Below are 21,445 nucleotides of genomic sequence, written 5' to 3'. Positions count from 1 at the left end.
TCCTGAAAACAGAAGAGGACAGCGATATACTGAGATATGTCATCTTCATGAACTGCTAAAAGAAAGCAGGCAAACTTGTCTGCAGGGTAAATTTCCCCCCTGGAACGAAACCCAAGGAGAAATTTATTGTGTGAGACACTCTGCAGAGAACTGAGTGAATTAAGAGTGTCAGATATTGAATAAGGGATAGTGGATCATAAAATAGACAATGTCTTCAAATGGGTTTGGTGAAAGTAATTATTTACAATTAAAACTGTCTTTTAGATAACTTCAGTCTTATAAGGGGAACATTTGGTGTAATTCATATCATTGAGGAAATAAAATCCTTAGAAAACTCCCTTTCCGTGTATTTGAAGTGACGGTCAGTGGGAGAAAGAAATTTTGGGATAGTGAGTAGCCACCACATCACAGCCAAGCACACTAAGGAGTCCCTGGACGTGCCATGGCATGGTGAGAGACAATCCGGGCTCAGAAGCCGGCAAAATTGGATGGCTTTTCAAAAGAAAACGCAGAAATTTCTCTGTCCTTGTTTTCCTTTTCCTTTTCTTTTTTCTCCTCCTCCCTCTCCTTTCCCTCCTCCTCCTCCTTTCTTCTCCTCCTCTAATCGTCCTTCTTTTCTTCTGTTGGTCTCTGAGAGAGGGGGTCAGAGAGCCAATCATGACACGACTAAATAACAAAGAGCTGAGTGGCTCTCAGAATGGGAGGCTGTGTCTTGATGTAGCAGCCTCCAAGAGAGTCCCCAGAGACCCCCAACTTTGGAAGTCACGCCCTTTAGAGTTCTCTCCCACAGTGTGTCAGGGCCAGTCTGCGTGACCAGTGGGATAGAGCAGAAGTGATGGGCTGTCATTCCAGGACAAAGTCAAAAAAGACACGTGGCTTCCTGCTTGCTGTCTCTTGCCCTGTTTCCTGGGTCACTCACTCTGGGGGCCACCAGCTGCTGTGTCATGAGCAGCCCTGTGGAGAGGCCCACTTGGCAGCGGACTGAGGCTTCCTGCCAGCAGCCACTGAGTGACGTTGGAGGTCGATTCTCCAGCCCGTGAACCCTTAGAGGACAACAGCCCGGGCTAGTCTGTTTGCTGAGAGATCCGGAGCCAGAACCACCCAGCTAAGCTGCTCCTAATTTCCTGACACACAGAAACTGTAAGAAAATAGATTGTTGTTTTTGCGTTGCCAAATTTAGGGATAATTTGTAATCTGTAATAGGAAACTAATGCAGCATTCAGTTGCAAAACGATTGCATGCTATGACGCAAATACATTCTCTCTCTTGCTGAAGTGTCGTCTCTGAGGCATTACACGATCTTTACATGGTAAGTCTGCGTCCAACTTTCTCCTCCAAGGAGATGACACCTCCCTGGGCACACATTCTCCCCTTACCCTACTTAGTTTTCTTCATAGTCCTTATCACTCCCTGCTATGACATGACGCTTTTGTTCGTTCACTGTTTGTCTCTCTTTATGTAATGTTAGTTTCACAAGGCAGGGAGGTGTCTGTTCTGTTTGCATTTTTAGCACCTAAGAAAGTGCTTGGCACATAGTTGATACTCAGTAAATATTGGTTGAATAAGTTAAATTAGCCAAGTAACTGTTGGCTCCCAGTGGCTGAGTTCTGGGAAGAGCAGTGCAACCAGCCGACGCGTCAAGGACAACGTCAGACCGGATCTGACGAGCGCAGCATCAGCCCAGCCCGAGGGAGGAAGGCAGGTGGGGGTCTCAAGCAGACTCTGTCACTTTCCAGCAATTTCCTTGGTAAGAGAAATGATAGACAGTGGTGACTCTGGAATATTGATAGGGAGGTTTGGTTGGGAGGAAATCTGGCTGCAGAGGAACTTCCATAGTCGCTCGTGTGAGAGACTGAGGAAAGCTGAAGTGTCCGTATCAAAGGAACTGTTTGCTGGAGGCTTAGCTCCAGCCCTTTTATATATTATTAATTCCCATTGCCAGTGTGGACAGATGAGTGCATGTCCCCTCAGGAACAGGACAGAGCCTTGACGTTTGTCATGTAGATAGCACGGGACATAATGTCTGACTTTATTTTGTAGTCCCTGCTGATAAATCCAGAGCACGTGTCAGCTGAGCTTGGAGACAACTCTGGCTATTCTCTGTTTCTCAGTCTGCGTCCAATCTGTAAACAAACCTTTTAAAAAACCTACCCAGAATCTAACCACTTCTCACCACTCCACCTTCACCAGCCCGGTCCGTACCGCCCTCAACTCTCACTGAGATTGTTGCAGTAGTTTTCTAGCTAGTCTCTGAACTTTTTCTGTGGTGTCATTATAAGTCTGTTTCAATGAGAAGCCAGAGGGTGCTTTTTAAAATGAGAGTCAAATCATATTACTCCTTTTGTTTAAAAGTCCTCATTCTAACGGGGGCTAAAAGCCAAATTCCTTACAATGGCTCCAGCCTTTTCCATCTTTCCCTGCCCTGCCCCATGTGCTCTGTGCCCCAGCCCTGTGGCTCCTTGCAGTTCTGGGAACAACCATGAGGGGTGCAGGGCAGGGGGTGGGGTGGGGGGGAGGTCTTTGCTCCTGCCTCAGGGCGTTTGCTTTTCTTTTGCAATTCTAGCTGCTAGGAATGCTCTTCTGGAAGATATCCACTCTCCTGTTCCCTCACCTCCTTCCTTTCTTCCTTTTTTTTTTTCTTTTGAGACAGAGTCTTACTTTGTTGCCCTGGCTAGAATGAGTGGTGCTGTGGCGTCAGCCTAGCTCACAGTAACCTCAAACTCCTGGGCTCAACATATCCTCCTGCCTCAGCCTCCCAAATAGCTGGGACTACAGGCGAAAGACACTACACCTGGCTAATTTTTTGTTTCTATTTTCAGTTGACTGGCTAATTTTCTTCTAGTTTTAGTAGAGACAGGGGTCTTGCTCTTGCTCAGGCTGGTCTCGAACTCCTGATTTCAAGCAATCACTATCCTCCTGCCTCGGCCTCCCAGAGTGCTAGGATTACAGGCGTGAGCCACCACGCCTGGCCTCTCACCTCCTTCTTCAAGTCTTTTCTCCATCATCACATTTTCAGCGAAGACTTTTCTGAAGTCTTTTAAAAGTTAAAACTTCTCCACGCTGCACTCCCTCTCCCCCTGCCCTGCTTAGTTTTGCACCGTAGAACTTTCTCATCCTCACCCATATGCACACTTTTCTCATTCATAGACACATTCTATCCACACACAGATGCACCACACACACACACACACACACACACACACACACACACACACACACGATTCATTGATTTTGTTGCATTTTTAGCTTTGGACACTTTAATCTGAGGATCTTGCTAGAGGGCAGGGGCTGAATTTTTAACATCCTGAGTGTGACTGATGCTGTTGGTCCGTGGACGACACTCTGAGGAGCAAGCCTCTTAGGACTGTGCTGTCCTATAGAGCAGTCACCAGCCACGTGTGTTTATTTCAATTTAAATGATTAAAATAAAATTTAATATTCAGTCCCTCCATCACAACAGGCACATTTCAGGTGCTCACTACCCACCCAGCGAGCTGTGGCTGCTCTTGGAGGGCACAGACACAGAACATTTCGTTATCACTGAAATCGCAACGAGCGCTACTCTAGCCATCTGAGACTACTTAAATTTAAATTAATTAAAATTAAATAAAATTTAAGAGATCAGTCCCTCATTCAGTTCACACTAGCCACATTTCAAGTGCTCAATACCTACCCGTGGCTGGTGGCTGCTATATTGGACAACAGACGTATAGAACATTTCTATCATCATAGAAAGTTCTTCCGTATTCAATGAACTCTTGGAAAGCATTCTGCATCCTGCTGATTGTGGAAGCGTTTTCCCTGCAAAAACTTGTCAAGAAGCTTGAAGAAGTGGTAGTGGGTTGGTGAGAGGTCAGGTGAATATGGCGATGAGGCAAAACTTTGTAGCCCAATTTGTTCAACTTCTGAAGCGTTGGTTGTGTGACAATGCAGTCGGGCGTTGTCGTGGAGAAGAACTGGGCCCTTTCTGTTGACCAGTGCTGGCTGTAGGCGTTGCAGTTTTCAGTACATTTCATCAGTTTGCTAAGCATACTTCTCAGATGTAATGGTTTCGCCAGGATTCAGAAAGCTGTTGTGGATCAGACCGGCAGCAGACCACCGACAGTGACCATGACCTTTTTTTGGTGCAACTGTGGCTTTGGGAAGTGCTTTAGAGCTTCTTCTCCATCCAACGACTGAGCTGGTCATCGCCGGTTGTTGTATAAAGTCCACTTTTTGTTATACATCACAAACCGATTGAAAAATAGTTCACTGTTGTTGCGTACAAGAAGAGAAGACGACACTTCAAAACAACAATTTTTTTTATTTTCGGTCAGCTCCTGAGGCACCCAATTACTGAGTTTTTTCACCTTTCTAATTTGTTTCAAATGTGAATGATTATAGAATAGTTGACATTGAGGTCTTCAGCAACTTCTCGTGTAGTTGTAAGAGGATCAGCTTCGATGACTGTTCTCAGTTGGTTATTGTCAACTTCCGATGGCCGGCCACTGTGCTCCTCATCTTCAAGGCTGTCGTCTCCTTTGCAAAGATTCTTGAGCCACCACTGCACTGTATGTTCCTTAGCAGTTCCTGGGCCAACTGTACTGTTGATGTTGCGAGTTGTCTCTGATGCTTTACAAACCCAAATAAGAAAATTGCTCGAATTTGCTTTTTGTCTAACATCATTTCCATAGTCTAAAATAGACATAAAATAAACAGCAAGTAATAAGTCATTAACAAAAAAACATAAAGTGAGAAATGTGCCTTAAAATGATGTATAACATAACCACATTTAAGAATGTATTCCACTATCAAACTGTGAATTTCAACAATGCTAAAACCGCAATTACTTTTGCAACAACCTAGTAGACTGTAAGCTCCGTGAGGGCATGAAATTTTGTCTGCCTCGTTCACTGCTCTATCTCTCTAGTGCCTAAAACATAAGGATCCATAAGTGGGCCTTCAAGAAATATTTGTTGATTTGAATCAAAGTGCCGTTTACCTTTGGATCTTCCCTCAGTAGCTGCTGGGTGCCTTGAAGGCAGGAGTTGTGTTTGCTTTTCATTATTTATTACTCCAGCAGCTCGCACAGAGAAGACCATCAGTGAATGCTTACTGGACTGAATGTTCAGAGCACTTTCAACTTCACAGGCTCCTGAGGGATCAATGTGTGGCAGAACCACATGCGGGCTGAAAACTGGGCACAGATAGAGCCTTTAGACTCTTATTTGTGGCTCTACTCCTTTCTGGAGCTGCTGTGTTGTACACTTGAAGAGAAAAATTGTACAAGACTACTGTGGGAATTAATCATCCTTATGTAGCTGAGACACCTGCAATCTCTGAGCTGAACAAGTTATCCATGATCAGTCCTTTCCCCCTTTCTGAACATTGCTCCACACTTCCAGATATAATACCCTTAAATACACTTCATTCCTAAGAGTGGCAATGTGAGACCTATGTGACCCAGTGTTTCCTTTACATCTTTAGAATATTGCACCTCTCCAGCCCTTTAATTGTGTCTTTCCACAGCCATATCTAACTACTCTATCAAAAAGAAAACACCAAGGGGCAGCATGTACAAAAATTTGGTTGTATTCTTTAGAAACTGTTTTCCTAGAAGGGTTGCCTACTTCTGATTATCAATGGCATTCATCCTGCTATGTTTTTCCAGAAAAAAAAGTCTGGCCAGAAAATTTTAAAAGTCAGTACAAAAGACACATTTCACTACTACCACATTGGAAAAAATATTGTGTTTGGCAAAGGGGAGACTTTTAGATGCCATCAATAAATACCCTCATCTTCAGTCTCGGTAACTAAAACTGAGAAAAAATCTAGGCCATGAAGTTCTGTTTGTGTCCTGATTCGGATGGGTTGTTTCTCACTTGGCTCTCTTCTACAGCATATCAATTTTATTGGCTGAGTCAAACATCTTTTTTGTCCTTCCGCTAGCATCAGTAGAATGTCTTATTCTTTTACTCTTTTTAGTTGGGTGGATGGGCAAGATTTAGAGTGACTTCAATAAAAATTGAGGGCAGATGCAGCACTTAATATTTTTGATAGATGTGGCTCCATTCCGGTTTTGTTTTGTGTCTTGAAGCTAATGTGGCCCCTAAAGCTAAATAAAATACTAACCAAGAGAGAATTTCAGGAACACCAGAAGCGTTTGTGACATGGTTATCAATGCTGGACATGCCTAAACACATATATACCTACCTATATGTGTATATGTCTGTCAGTCATCTAACTATCTCTCTTTTGTATAAAAACCAGCCCACTGTATAAAGTATGAACAATGGTAATACTTCCAAAGAACTTGACGCCTTAACCATTGTTGTTGTCATATCCTTTTATATAGAAATTAAATAATTCTCCTAAACATTAACCCAAAATCAGTCTCAGAACCCAGAAGTAAATTCTGGACTGTTAAGTCCTAATCTAATAATTAGTTAACTTGACCAGACCTAACCAAGTTAGGAAAAGTTAAAGGCAACTCTTGCTCATTGTGTCTGTAAGATGTATCAGGAGCAAAGTTGGTTCATGTTTCTGTGTTAGCTCTTTTGGGGTCTGTGCTGACTTAGGGTGGGGATTTGTCTTACTAAAAGACCACATTGACTTAGTACGAGACATACTGTGGACTTGAATGTCAAGAGGAATAATGGTAAGAGATATTAAGATATTATTTTAGAAAGCCCCTTGGAGACATTCTAATTGTTGGGCCCTGGTAAATTCAGGAGTATTTGGAAATTGCTGATAAAGAATTCAAGAATGAATGAATGAATATTTGTTCTGAGACTTTTGGCCATACCTTCTGTTTTCAGGTTGGAGTGGTGGTGGGGGGTTTAGGAAGGTTGAAAAATGGGCCCTAAAGTAATTGTATTCTATATTCTGATTCTGCTGAGACAGAAGGATGGTGGCTACAAATAGTTTCATAGAGGAGTAGGTGTTCAGATGGGCATAAATCCTACTGAAGTTAGCTGCTTGCTCCTAACTTGAAGCAGACTAAAATTTATATATATACTAATGGTATTGTGTAATAAAATAGATGATATCTAGAGCTCTTTTACTACATGCAGGATCCATGTGTATGACACCCATTAAAACCGAAACAAAAAGGAAACAGGATGTTTTAGTCGTATAAAGCAGTGAGACCAGCAGGTAGGTGTTCCCATGACATAGGTGAACTGAAATGTGAAGTTTCTAATTACAAGCCTTTCAACCAAAGTTGGACCACCTCTGAAATGAAACTTAATGTTTTCAAAGTTCAGCTATTTGTATTTCTAGTCCATTGCTGGACATGTGGAAAGAATACGTTTGTGCATAAAAAACAAAAGACAATACTCACAGGCCTCTTGTTCCTATGATACTCTCCTAGAAAGAAATGTCATAAAGAACTTTGGCACATTTCTCTAAGTGGATTTTTGAAATTATTGAAGCATCTCCATCAGAGGGCTTGTCTTTAATTTAGTAACAGTTTTCAAAAGACAGGCTGATAGTCACTGATAATTTATGTTAGGGGCTCTGGATTCTAACAGGAAGAAAAATTTAATATTCCAAATGCTACACAAGTAGCAGGAAAATGAGGAGGAAGTTATAAGTAAACATCTACAAATAGATCATGACATTTCTTGGGCCCAAAAAATCCCTACAAATTTGGTAAACGTAGTTTATAGTTATTGGGTAATTAAGTCTCCATGTACACGTGGAATCCGCCTGCCAGGAATGGAGTGGAATACCTCTGTGGCCTGCCAGATTGAGGCTGGTCATCTTTCCGACATTAGCTCCACAAATGTTCTGTGGTCCTGACTAACCTTCATGTTCTAGCAATGGTATTTTCTGCTGGACATTGACAAATCCATATTTACCAATGTTGCCTGAGGAGTTCTTTGAAACCACCATAGACCCCTACAGGGAACACATCTTCTGAAAATGGTGTACAACACAAGAGCATCCAGTCACAGTTAGCACAACTGATTATCTGTCTCAATCAGAATTAAACAAATATATAGGATCAAAACTCAAAAATATAAGACCTAAAAATAGAGGACCAAAACCTGAACTTGTGCTTCATCAGTCCCACAGAGAACTCCACTGGCAGTACTATGCAAATGAAAATAAATACATGAAATTCATCCCACTAAAATTAAGAAATAATAACCTTAAGAAAAGTTTTAAAAGTTACATTGCTATTCAATAAATGGTGCTGGGATAATTGGATAGCGAAATGCAGAAGGCTGAAACGGGATCCTTACTTCTCATCACTCACAAAAATCAACACATTTTGGATAACAAACTTAAGCCTAAGACATGAAACCATAAGAATTCTAGAAGAAAATGTTGGGAAAACTCTTATAGACAGCTTACGCAAAGAATTTATGAAGAAGACTCCCAAAACTATCACAGCAACAACAAAAATAAATAAATGGGACCTGATCAAATTAAAAAGCTTCTACATGGCCAAGGAAATAATCATTAGAGCAAACAGACAACCAATAGAATGGGAGAAAATATTTGCATGCTGTACATCCGATAAAGGGCTGATAACTAGAATCTACAAAGAACTCAAGCAAATTGTTAAGAAAAAAAATCAAACAATCCTATTAAAAAGTGGGCAAAGGACATCAACAGAAACTTTTTAAAAGAAGACAGACTAATGGCCAAAAAACATATAAAAAATGCTCAACATCTCTAATCATCAGGGAAATGCAAATCAAAACCACAATGAGATATCACTTAACTCTGGTGAGAATGGCCTTTATCAAAGATCTCAAAACAACAAATGATGGCATGGATGTGGAACGATAGGAACACACATACACTGCTGGTGGGACTGCAAAATAGTACAATGTCTACGGTAAGTCATGTGGAGATACCTCAAAGAACTAAAAGTAGAACTACCATTTGAGCCAGCAATCCCACTACTGGGTATTTACCTAAGGAAAAAGAAGACATCCTAAAAAAAAAAACAATAACACAACATCTGCACTCAAATGTTTATAGCAGCACAGTTCATAATTGCAAAGATGTGGAAACAACTGAGTCCCCATTAATAGGTGAGTGGATTAATAATATGTGGTATATGTGTACCATGGAATACTACTCAGCCATTAAAAATGGTGAACTACCTCTTATATTATCCTGGATGGAGCTGGAGCCCATTCTTCTAAGTATCGCAAGAATGGAAGAACAAACTCTACATGTACTCACTACTAGATTGGAAGTAATTGATCAACAGTTATGTGCACCTGTGGAAATAACATTCATCGGAAATCAAGCAGGATGGAAAGGGGAGGTGGGGATGGGTAAATTCACACCTAACGGGTACAATGCACACTATCTAGGGGATGGGCACACTTATAACTTTGACTCAAATGGTACAAAAGCAATTTATGTAATCAAAATATTTGTACCCCTGTAATATTCTGAAATTTAAAAAAATCTTTAAAAAATAATAAAAAAATAAAAGTTGCATTTGCTATCACCGTAAGAATTACCAAATGCCTCTTAGTTTCAGCCAAAGGAGACTCAGCCAAATTTTCCCAAGGTCTTCCCTGGATCCCAGCTACTGGCAAGGTGTAGCATTGGGTTCCCGAGCCCTGCCTTGGAAAGGAACTTTGCTGTGGAGCTGCTGATAAGATACTTTCACATCATTCAGAAAATTCCATAGGAAAGGTCACTTTTCTCCTTGGCCAGAACAAGCTATTGGCTGTGAAGAATTAGTCATCTGAGCCCCAAGGCCAGTGAGTGAGTTAAAGAAAAAGAAATGCTCAGCACCTGAGCATGTGTGTCTTTCCTTTTTGTAAATGTGAAAGGAGTCCTTACGTAACAGGATCACGTTTAAGATCATTTTGCCACTTGCTTTTGGGATTAAGCACGAGCTTTAAAAGAATGAGAGACTAATGCTCTGCTATGGCAATGTTTGTATTTCCCATCGCCTTCCTCTGTGTACTATTTTTAAAGGAAACATTACACACAGGAGCCCCAAGGCGAAGTACCAGTGAAACAACGCCAGCTTGGAAATCCGTAGGAGATTCTGTTTTTCATTTTGTGAGTGAGAGGTCATTATTTGAATGTTTCTTTCTCTCTCTTTTTTTTTCTTTAAATCCACAACCTCTTGATCCCTAGCCTTCCAGCATGTCCACGGTCATTACTCTTTGGGTGTTTTAAAATTATGAACGTAAAGGAGGGCCAACTGGGGTCCCACAGTCCCCACTAGCTCATGGAAAGACTTCGCTGCAGGGATGCCAGTCACACGGATCAACTATGTCATAAATCACACATTTGCTGGTACGGCTGTAAAGAGAACAGGAGAAATGGTCTGAACTGCATCTCCCTGGTTCTTCCACTAAGGCAGGGATTTGTTGGGCAAAATGATCTCTTTAGGGACTTTACTAAGTAGCAACGGAGTATGAAAAACCAACATTTCCCTATTATTAGGGGGTGGGATTGCAAAATGAGGAATTGTACAGTTGAAATCCAGTACATTTATATAGTTATTCTGGAAGTGTGAACAATGGAAAATTGTGCAAAGGTAATTATATTCACTTGGTTTCCATCTCCAAAAGAAAGGCTTTGAGATCAAATGGAGAACGCTATTTTTCAGTTGTGACAGCAGTTTTGTCCCTTTGTCTACTTTCTCATACATGAAAAAGGCCATGATAAGTTTGTTTAAAATTTAAATGTAAACACCCATGAAGAATACATTCATGATGTGAAACCTGTATTTTTTAAAAACATTTTATTCATAGAGGGAGGCTGCATTCATTAGTGGTTGGAAGAAGACTGGAAAGGAAGTGTCAATTACTGGTTAATCCTTGTAATTAGAAATCCTCTCTCCTGTACCTTGTGCACATCTATCTGCAACTGGGCTTCCTAAGGCCACTCACATTCTGGGAGACACCTGAGGGCTCTGAAAAGTCATGAGAATTCTTGACTCTGACTGCAGAGAAACGGGATTTAGAAGCCTTCCTCGTGCTCTTGCACTTCCTATTGGCTGTCTCTGTTCAGTATATTATCACTGCGGGCAGATAATTTCCACATTCACAACCCTGTGAAATCTGAGGTTTCAAAAAAACCTATCCTCAGTGAATTTACAAGTAAAATCCATTTCTTGGCAATTTAAAAGGCTACTAATCAACCCTTACTTAGGCCGCCCAGTATTTTGAAGGTCACTGACATAGTCTAATTTTCAATAAAGGGACATGGTAAATGGAGAAACCTCAATTATTCTGACCATTCCCATTGCAGGTATGTAACAATTAGAGTGACACCAAAAGCACCCAAGTTGGCTGTGAAAGCCAAGGATTATTGAGGGAGAGAGCTCCTTCTACTCTCTCCCTGAGCTCGATTCTAGGGAATCATGGCTGCAGGTGCCCAGGCATATGGCTGTGTTTGGACTGGTACTGCATATGCTGTTTGGGAGGACAGCAAGCTGCTTTGAGGTTCTGTTTTCTCACAATGTTCCCATCCTTTAAAAATATATATATATATGATGTGTGTCTGTGCGTGTGTGTACACACAGGGATTCATCTGTGAGAAGACACTGGAACAAAACAGAACCTGCCATGTTTTCATATGACTAACCCAAGGCAATGGCAATGTTCAGACATGGTTAGAACAGTTAATATTTTGATGTTAACTCTATATTAGAGAGAAATTATTACACTAACCTTATCAAATATTTTTCCCGAGTGGGCTTCGTGTATGCTGCTTTGGATGTCAAAGAGCATCACAGTTTGTTATTCCTTGATGCCCACCTTGTGTGAGTTCATAAAGCCCAGTTCCAGAGTCTTCTACTCTAAGCCTCGTCCCTGTCTCCTAATAATGTGCTGGACAGTACTTATTTGTTAAATTCCATCAGAGCAGGACTCCCAGTGACAAAACAGTACTGGGACATGTTATGTTCTTAGTAAGTACTTGTTCAAATGTTGCCATATTCTTTTTATATTCCACTCCTCTACCCTAACTTATTATATGATATTATAATTTTTTGATCAGACTTCTTTTAGGATAAGGAGATTGTACATATTCGCCCAGAACTTGTCATAGTACCTGGCATATAGTAGATGGTCAATAAACCATTTTTAAAGTTCTATTTTTATGATTGGCACTCACAGGCCATCCTTTGTTCATGAAGAATGAGTGCAATTTCTAGTTGCCATTGTATGCTGAACATCACATGGGCCAGGGTAGAATTTGAACATACTGATTCCATCAGAGTAAAGTTTAGTAGTTGAGTGGCCTCAAAGACAAACATTCCCCAACATAGAAATAACTAGTTCGGAATTTTTAGGTCAAGAATTTTTTTAAATGATCATTCAAGACAAGCCCGTGATACCTGGAAGACGCTGATTGCTAACACTTGAGAAACAACCTAGGGCTTAAAGGCAGGCTTCCTGAGTAGCCCACGAGATTAGCATCTGAGACACAGATGCTTCTTAGGGTAGATCTGCAGGAGATGCCACAACAGCCCTGTTGACAGGCAGGGATCGTGCCCCATCCAGTTCCCAAATGGAGATGTTCTTTCATCCCACGTGGTTTGAAATAAAAGCTGATCTGCCAACTTGAGAAGGTAACTACAAGAGGGACCTGTGGCTTTAGGGGATAATGCACTTAAAGAACAGAGGAGCAATAACCACATCCTGGGTGCATTCCTCAATGCAGTGTCCCCAGTTTCAGTGTCTAGGAGAGTTTTTCTTACCTTGTGTGATGGCTTTGCCCTCCTGGCGTCATCTTAATGCAACTTGCCTGAGTTGCTCTTTAGGCAACCCAAGCTGTGTTTAGGCAAGACTTAGTGATAGCATCGACATCCACTGTCGGCAACGATGACAGGTACACCCCAATCCCTTGCACCTCTCCCCGCCACAGAAGGACAACTTCCCGTGTACAGATCAAAAAGAAAAAAAAAATTTAACTAACAGTGTGTACGAGGAAAGTCAATTTTGTTTCGCACATTTTCACTGCCACACTTACCTGGCTCTCAACATTCTTTCTTCTTCTTCTACTTTCCATGCAGTATTTCTGCCAAGTAGCTTCTCTCTGAGCTAATCATGATTGCCAAACACTGAACAAACACATTGTTTTTGGCGACTTCTCTGTGATGGTTCAGACATAGTAGGCAATTTTATTATCTTACTTTTCCCTTGAAAAATTTTTAATCTTTTTGTTTTCATTTTGCATGCTCTTAGATATCAAACTTCTTGAAAAATTTTTCTAATTCTGAACAAACGTCAGTCATGAACTTCAAAGGTGAAGGCATTTTACTTACTGATAGCCTTATTCAGGGAACTTGACAAAAATTGCATGGGGCTTCCTCAAATTAATGTTGCAAAGCAGTTAACAGTCCTACTGGTTTATATGAGAGTTGTTAAAACAGTTAACACAGGGTGAGAAGGTGGTCAAAGACAAATGCATTTAAAATTGATGTCTCTTAATACATTTTTACTTGCTAAGGATGAAGTTCCCCAGTCACCTCTTAGTACTTGCTTTCTGCCACATTGATTTCTCAGACTGAAGGTTTGGGTGAGGAAGAAGGTTGGTATTCCACTTTTTCCAGCTGACTTAGATCAGTTTTCCATATTCTCTTTCCAGGTTCTAATGCTCTAAGACAATTAAAAAAAATTTATAACAACTAATGGTCAGCAGAATTTTGAAGATTCCTCCAATGTTTGTAACCTGTGCCAGGGTAAGTATATTCGGGTCTATAATTACTTAACCATAAGTCTGAAATCCAAAAAGCTCTGAAAAATATAGAAGTTTTTTCAATATGTATGGTACAAATTAATTTGGTGACAAATCTGACCTGAACTGATGCATTGCTATTTATAGTCTGCAATAATCTTGTCTAGTGTGATTATTCAGAACTATTGCTACAGAAATATTAACATTTGATTAGGAGTGCTGTCCCAGCCTTTGCTGTGAGTGTTACAAAATACATGATGGATAACTTTTGAATATATGCAAAATTATGAATTCCAAAATACATCTGGCACCAGGAATTTGGATTAAAGAATTGAAGACCTGAACTATACTGTGAAGGTAATGTTTTCACTTACCTGCCAATTTTAAAACAGTCATTGTGTCACGAGAGATGACAAAACCATAGATGCAAGTTTAAATGGGACAACAGCAGTGGCAGTGACCTGGCTTGCTCTGTCCTTCAACATAAAGCAAGTCTTTTGCTCATTTTTAAGTGTCCCCATTTGAACCCCACTGTCCTCTGGCAAGGGCATGAAAAATGAAGCTGAGCCTGATTACCAACATATTGCTTTATTTCTTGGTGGTAGTAAATTAAGGCTTTCTAGAATCATACAGCACGCAGTGATTTGAACATTAGAATTAAAAAAACAATGAGCATTCAATTTAGCAGAGCCAGGAAGGAAGCAATGTTTTAAAATAGATAAATTTCCTAGTGAGGCCTTTTGCTTGGTCTCTAAAAACCTGCTGAGCTGTTTCCCCAGTAACCTCCATCATAGATTCCTACCCCGAGGGAGAAGAGAATGGATGATGAGGAAACTGGGGAAAAAAGGAGAAAATGGGTGAGACAGTACATGCTGGGCAATCATTGTGAAGTCAGCTTTGTCTCATGCTTGGAAGACAGTGCAGGTGACATGGTCAAGAGGTGTCGAGAAAGATGTTCACAATGGTTCAGGGAGCCATTTTGGATCTCTGCTCATTCCAGGAGTATTAAACCAACTCACTTGGAAGACCCCAGGGCCAAGAATTAGGGACAGTCCTTTGTGACTCTCAAAGTCTGAAACTTCAAATAAGGCCACAAGTCACAGAGCAGAGGGATGCTACCTTAAATTTCTTTCATGGTTTGAAGCTCTATGACCCCCACTGACACTGCCCCCCAGCTAAACAACTGATTTCCCCCATGGCGCATAAACTTGATTGCACATCTACGTTGGAGATGATGTTGATTGGACAGGCCACGTTTACTGTAACAGGAAAAATGAAAGACACCTCCTGAGCAGATGCCACCTTGTCACACTAACTTTTCCTTCCCAGCAGAAGATCACAGTATGCACGGGAGCCTACAGTGGGAGTGCAGTTGTCGAGGGTATGCAAGCTGGTTCTGAAACAAATTCAGCGTGCTTGGCTTGGAGATGCAGAGGTTCTGGGTTTGGACGGTGGACCCTTTGAGAAGGAAACGGATGAGCTGTTTCAACAGTGATGAAGGAGGGGCCTGGCCAGAGAATAATTTGGGAAAGGGCATCTGTTAATAAAAGCCAACTTAACTTCATGAAAAGGAGCAATGGACTTTCTTCTGGCTACCTGATTTCACACCACCCAGGCTAACATATAGATTTCTATTCAGACAGGACCATTTAAAATTCCATCCATTTAAAATACATATTTTGTGACGATTTTAATGTTCTGTTCCAAGGGTCTGGTTGGTGGACCAGCAGCTAAGTTATATCAGTGCATTTCCTCTTCCATTTGCCTGGCATTTTTGAGTGAACAGAATTAAAACACCTGGAAGTCTGCTTTGCATTCTTTGATGGAAAACATGCAGACAGCCAAGGAGGATGCACACAAGATGGCAATTTGCACAATTAAACACTTACAAACTTAACCCGATAGGCTTCATGTGATGAAGTCTGGATGCATAAAGAAATAAATAGATGAGAAGAGTCCAAATGGGATCTGAATGACAAAGGACCAAGGTGTCTGTCCTTGCCAGCTACAGGACAGATGTGCCTGATGCATGCCAGGTGTGCAAGGCGAGGGATTAAAAAAACCTTTGAGGACATGTGTTCCCTTGGGCCTTGCTTGTTAATTAAAAATTGTTAGCGTCTTTCCTCCTACTTGAAAACACTGAGCAAAGCAACTGGACTGGGGGATCTGGGCTCTGCTGTGATTATGCATCTGGTGCCTCACTAACAGTGGAGCGGGGGATGCAGAAAGTACTTGTACAAAGAAACCATAGCATCCAGCAGGGGCAGAGAGGATGTGCACAGGACTCACCCACCAAAACAAACAGGGATGTGGGTGATAGATGGGAGCCAAAGGACACACAAGACGCTTTGTGCACTGATGTTAACTCCTTAGAATCGCCTGACAGCACAGAATCAATTCTCTTGGAAGAGGTAGATGCCTGTGTGCTCGATGCCAAGGTGATTTTGTTTATTAGTATCTCTGTTCCTAAAATGAGAATGAAGCTAATTTTTGAGCTGGATGGTCTCTGATTCAGTGCCCGAAGCTGCAGCCCAGAGAGGTGAAGTGCTTTGGCCAGGGTCACACAGCTAGTCAGTGGCAAAGCTGGGGAAGAATGAGGTCTCTTCCTCCACCGTGCTGCTGGCCACAAAGGATTTATAGAAAGGTTTGGGAAGCACTTTGTATGTGCAAAGGGCTATGAGATTTAGTTAACCAGAATTTGCTCGGATGTGGGATTGAGGAAGGTAATTCAGGCCAATCAAGTAGTTTAAAGAGGAGACCTGGAGGGCATTTTGTTCTGATGCCCCCTTGCTGTTGCTGCTGCTGTCGGGGGGAGGGGCTGAGGTGGGCGGGGGAGCGAGCCGCCTTTCTAAAGCCGCTGCAATCAGCCTGCTGAAATACCTCTTTTGTGAAAAGAGAAACTGCCTACAAATGACCAGACCAAAAAACGAACCTGTTTGCTGTAACAGAAATTTGTCTCCCATCCTCCCCCCACCCCTCGTTTCTTTGACCTCTGTTGCCCATGACAAATTAGGAAAAATAAAAGCCAGATTCTAAGAACCTTCCTGGGAGAAAGAGCTGTTATGAGTGGCTGTCGATGCGTACATATGCTGCATTTTTTTTAAAAAAACGTTTTGTTTCGTTCACGTTGGTGCGAAAACAACGCCGGGACGAAAGCTGTCCCGTCAGAAGAAGGCCGGGTTGGTGTGCTCGATGACGCAGCGCTTGCAGTGGCGTTTCACAAACCGCAGGGCCTCCACGGACACCTCGCAGTCCTGGACGTTGAGCATCTGGAGGTCGAAGCAGTTGGCGGCCACGATCTGCAGGCCCTGGCCGGTGATGCTCTCGCAGGACTTGAGGCTGAGCCGCTTGAGATTGAAGCAGTTCAGGGCCAGGCACTCCAGGCCCGTGTCGGACACCAAAGGGCATTTGCCTATGTCCAGAGACTTGAGTTTCGTGCAGTTCTTGGCGAGGTACTCCACGCCGTGGTCCGTGATGCCCTCGCAGCCCCTCGCGTTGAGGTAGCGCAGCTTGCCGCAGTACTTGGCCACGTAGCGGATGCCCACGTCGGTGACCCGGCCGCAGTGCGCGATGCTGAGGTACCGCAGGCGGGACTCCAGCTTGGCGATCTCCCGCAGGCCGAAGTCGCTGACGAAGCGGCAGTCGCTGACGCTCAGCTCCTTGATGGACGTGCAGTAGATGACCAGGTAGCGGAGGCCCTCGTCGGTGAGGCGCACGCAGCGGCGCAGGTACAGGTGGGTCAGCTGCGTGCAGTGCGCCGCGATGGTGTGTAGCCCTTCGTCCTCCAGCACGAAGCAGTCCGTCATGTCCAGGTAGCGGATGGAAATCTGTTTGCCATGCAAGGGGGACAGTTTAATGGAGGCCTCCCGGGTCAAGCTGATGCAGGTCACTTTGGAGCACCCTACACAAAGAGACAGAACATGTGCTCAGAGCGCCCTGTGAGCAGGGGAACCTCCCGGGATGCCAGTCCTGATTCCTGCCCCTCCCACAAGCCCATCTCTGCTAACCTCTCCCTGTCTTGCCCCTACAGAGAAGAAAACCAGGTTTCCCTGTTCATTTGATTATTTGACTATTTTGATTATCTGGGTTTAAGGGGGTTCATGCATGGGCTTTCGATCAGGAAGACCACGGTTCCAACTCCTGATCTATCACTAGTTGCCTGATTTGGGGCAAATCAATCCTTCTATTTCCATTGTCTTAAAATGGGGATGATCACATTCCCTGAAATATAGTTGTGAGGAAGAAATGAGAAGATGTGTGTAAAAATCTTGCCTTGGCCCTGGAAAGTTCTGGGAGCTCGGTAAAGGTTAGTTCTTGCCCTATAATAATCTGGTGGCTCCCTGGGCATGAGAAACAAAGCTTGGGCATGACCTTGGTTTGGCAGAAAGAGCACTGGAGTGGGAGTAACACCTGGTTCAGGTCTACTTTATATGGCCTCGGGCAGGAGGCTTAACTTTTCTGCATCTCAAGACTCTCCTCTAGGATATGGGAGGGAATGGCTGAAGTCTACACTAGGGATATAATGAGGAGGTGATGAGATAATGGATATGAATGTACTTTGAAAACTCTATGGAATACATGTAGTTATTAGTCTAACAAAGTGACTGTCTGGGGATTCAGTTCAACCCTCTTTGGTCAAGAAAGAACATTTGTGTCACCTGGATTATCACTCTAGCTCCTTGACCTCTCTGCCAGACAGGTTCTGACACATGGAACGCAAAAAATGGCACTCCGCACAAAGCCTTGGAATGGAGCCCGTTCACTCCAAATGCAAAATAGACAGTCTAATGAAGTTACCATGGACCTGCATCCCTGTGCTCTCTAATGTGACCTCTCACCTCACTCCTCCAGCCCCCCTGGCCTGCAGGCCCCTGCACAGACACCTCAGGTGCTCTCCCGCCCAGGGTCTGAGACAGGAAAGGGCTTCCCCAGGTAGTCCCAGGGGCCTTCCCCCACTTTCTTAGGTCTCAGGCCAATGTCAGTTTATTGCACAATTCTTTCCTGACCATGCTGTACAAACCAGCAGCCCTGCTTCAGTCCCCATTCGTTCCAGCACTCTGTATCCCTTGTGGTACTATATATTTACTGGTGCATTTGTTCACTTGCTATCTCCCAACTCAGGAATATAAGTTCCTGGGAAACGGGCTGTTCACTGCTGTATTTCTCATACCTGGTGCTCACTAAGTATCTGTTGAGTGAATGAATGATTTACAGGGGACAAAGAGTCTTATGTAGGAGGACTAGATGGGAACAATCCAACTTGCAACATTTACATATCCTTAGGATTTTGAGTCCGGCTGAAGTATATCTGCACTGAAAAGCAGTTGTCTACTTTATAGCTAATTATTATGCCTTTCATTTGTGTTGAAGTATAAAGTCTATGAAGGGCTTTTATTAAGATTTTCTTACCCAATTATTAGAACAATGTACTTAATAGACAAGGATATTAACGGTCAGGAAGGTATCTTTAGACACCACTCTAAACATTGTTTCTAATGCCCTAAAAATATGTGTGTATAAATTATATATATATAGACATACTATATATTATAATTATATAATATATGAAACAGTCATTTCTTTTATATCTCAGTTCTCTATTACTTTATATGAATACATACAGTATCTTTATAATATATAAATAAATAATATACATAGTCAGCATATATTATATAAATAATTGTGTATTTATGTATACTTCATTCCACTACATAGACTGTATATGTGCTTTTCATTTTCTTTCTGCTCTTTTCCAGTCTCTCTGGCAGTTCTAAAGCTGGTGCCTCACTTCGGACACCTCTGTGCCTTGGCTGTTCAACGCAATGTCCAAGGCTTCTGAGTGGCTGCACGATAGTGCTAACAAGGACTTTTCTCCCTCCTGGCAGGCTGCCCAGACAACTCTTAAGAAAATTCAGGTCCTGGGAATAATGAGGTTCAATAGCCACATGCTACCAAGTCAAAGAATTTCAGGAAGGAGTGAAGCATACAATCCAACCCTGGAAAACAAAGACACAGCTTGTCAGAGGCTGGTCACACTGCTCCAGTGGGCTCCGTGGTTTTGTGAAAGGTGGTTAGGCCTTTTGAGCTTTGAAATCTCCTTCTGTTTTGAGTTTCTTTCTTTAGGCTGACTCTAATCCTGCTTTTACCGAATTTCTGTGTCTACGGTGGTAGCTGGCCATGTGTGATGCCTATGAAGGCATTTCGTTTTTCAAGATCATCTGATAACCTTTGTTCCTAAACTCTTGGTTTCAGTTTCTTTCTTTCTTTTTTTCTCTGCTGCACTCCAGAAAAGATACTATATTTGGTTCAGGGAAATATATACTTTGTTTTTGAAACTGAATTCCAAATTTAATGAAATATTTATTTAGTTCAGTTTTGGTAAAGAGAATATTTTGATATGCTTGTTTTATATTATTTTATTAATAGATCAATAATATTTAATTTTAGGTTTAGTGCTAAATCTTACAGATTTGCTAAATTTGGGTTGAAAAGAAAATAGATTGGTTCATGGGTCAGTAGGTAATATTTATGGTTAGTCCATGTGTTCATACACTATAGACATGGAGAGAACCTTAGAAATCATCCAATTTAACCTTTGTTTTTTAAAGATGCGCATCGTAGGCTCAGCGAGATTACATGACTTGTATACCCAGACTGGACATAAGTTTCTTGATTCCTAATCCGGGCTTCAATTATAGGAGGGGAGGTAAGAAATGACTATGATGTATCATAGAATTGATGAATTACACAGGGATTCACAGTAGATGTGTCAGCATGAAGTAAACATTCAGACACTGGGAAATCAGAAGTCTTAGAAAACTTGGAAGATACCATTTTGTGATTTCTAAGGGGATCCTTGAAAGACAGAAACAATTTGGATACACAGAAATGGAGTATAAAACAATTTGGATACATAGACATGGAGCCCAGGTAGCAAGATAATAGTAAGACAAACTTAATAACAAAGAAAGCAATGGGGGAGTCCATGGGGGTGTGAGGGGTGCCCATAGGCTAGAACTTAGGGTGTCTGAAAGGATTTAATGGGAACTAAGACAAGAATGGTCGGCTGGGATCAGATCATGGGAACCTGCCTTGACATCTAGCGTAAGGTGTACGAATATTATTCAATAGGGAATAGACAACATAGGTTGAACAAATCTGTGGGGTTCCTTGAATTTATTCAGATTTCATTCAGCTTTTGCAATTATGCTCTTCATTACCATTTCCTCTTGTTATTGGGGCAATATTTCTACCTTTTCCAAGGTGTAAAAGGCAATGAATAACAACTCCTAACTTCTAAGCATGTTAATAACAATGGTAATGCAACAATGATGACAACATTAGCTGTGATTTTTTAAGTGCCAACTACATGGTTCTCACAGAGCATACATGTAAGGACTCAACTCATTTAATCCTCCCAACCACCTCATTTTTACTGATTAAGAAATTTTACCTACTGCACTACAGCTTCCTAAATGCTTGCTTAGGGTATGAGAACTTTCAACTTTTTAGAGGTCAAGTTGACCATCTAGGGCTTTGATACTCCTCTGTTGATTTAATTATAATGCCAAAAAGTGAAAAGATAAAATATGCTTCATTTCTGCCCTTACAAATCTCATAATGAACTGAGAGAAATGACTCTGGAAATATACAAGTACCCAACTGCAAGCCTCAGAGATGTTCTACCTGCTCCAAAGGCAGACTCCCAGAAGGAAATCCTTAGCTCACTGGGAGTGAGGCAGGGCAGGCTATATTCAGGGGACACTTGGCTGGAGCTTGCATGACGAGA

General features: G+C 42.0%; 1 protein-coding gene and 1 long non-coding RNA gene across 3 annotated transcripts in view; one reads left to right on the top strand and one right to left on the bottom strand.

The window, feature by feature from the left end:
• Nucleotides 1-986: 986 nt before the first annotated feature.
• LOC123648454 lies at nt 987-19,632 on the top strand. Of its 2 annotated transcripts, none has more exons than XR_006738634.1 (3): nt 987-1,140; nt 13,567-13,660; nt 19,413-19,632. It is a non-coding gene; the product is annotated as an uncharacterized LOC123648454 (long non-coding RNA). The 2 variants fall into 2 exon arrangements; XR_006738635.1 differs by lacking the exon at nt 987-1,140 and adding an exon at nt 1,623-1,747.
• FBXL7 (F-box and leucine rich repeat protein 7) overlaps nt 14,229-21,445 on the bottom strand; it is a 354,253-nt gene continuing 347,036 nt past the window's right edge. Inside the window, exon 4 of the mRNA XM_045566267.1 lies at nt 14,229-17,557. Coding sequence (XP_045422223.1) covers nt 16,821-17,557 — 737 coding nt within the window. The 3' untranslated portion in view covers nt 14,229-16,820. The remainder of the gene's footprint in view (nt 17,558-21,445) is intronic.

This window comes from Lemur catta, chromosome 12 (assembly GCF_020740605.2).
Source record: "Lemur catta isolate mLemCat1 chromosome 12, mLemCat1.pri, whole genome shotgun sequence".
Lineage (NCBI taxonomy): Eukaryota > Metazoa > Chordata > Mammalia > Primates > Lemuridae > Lemur > Lemur catta.
This window is presented reverse-complemented; position numbering and strand designations above follow the sequence as displayed.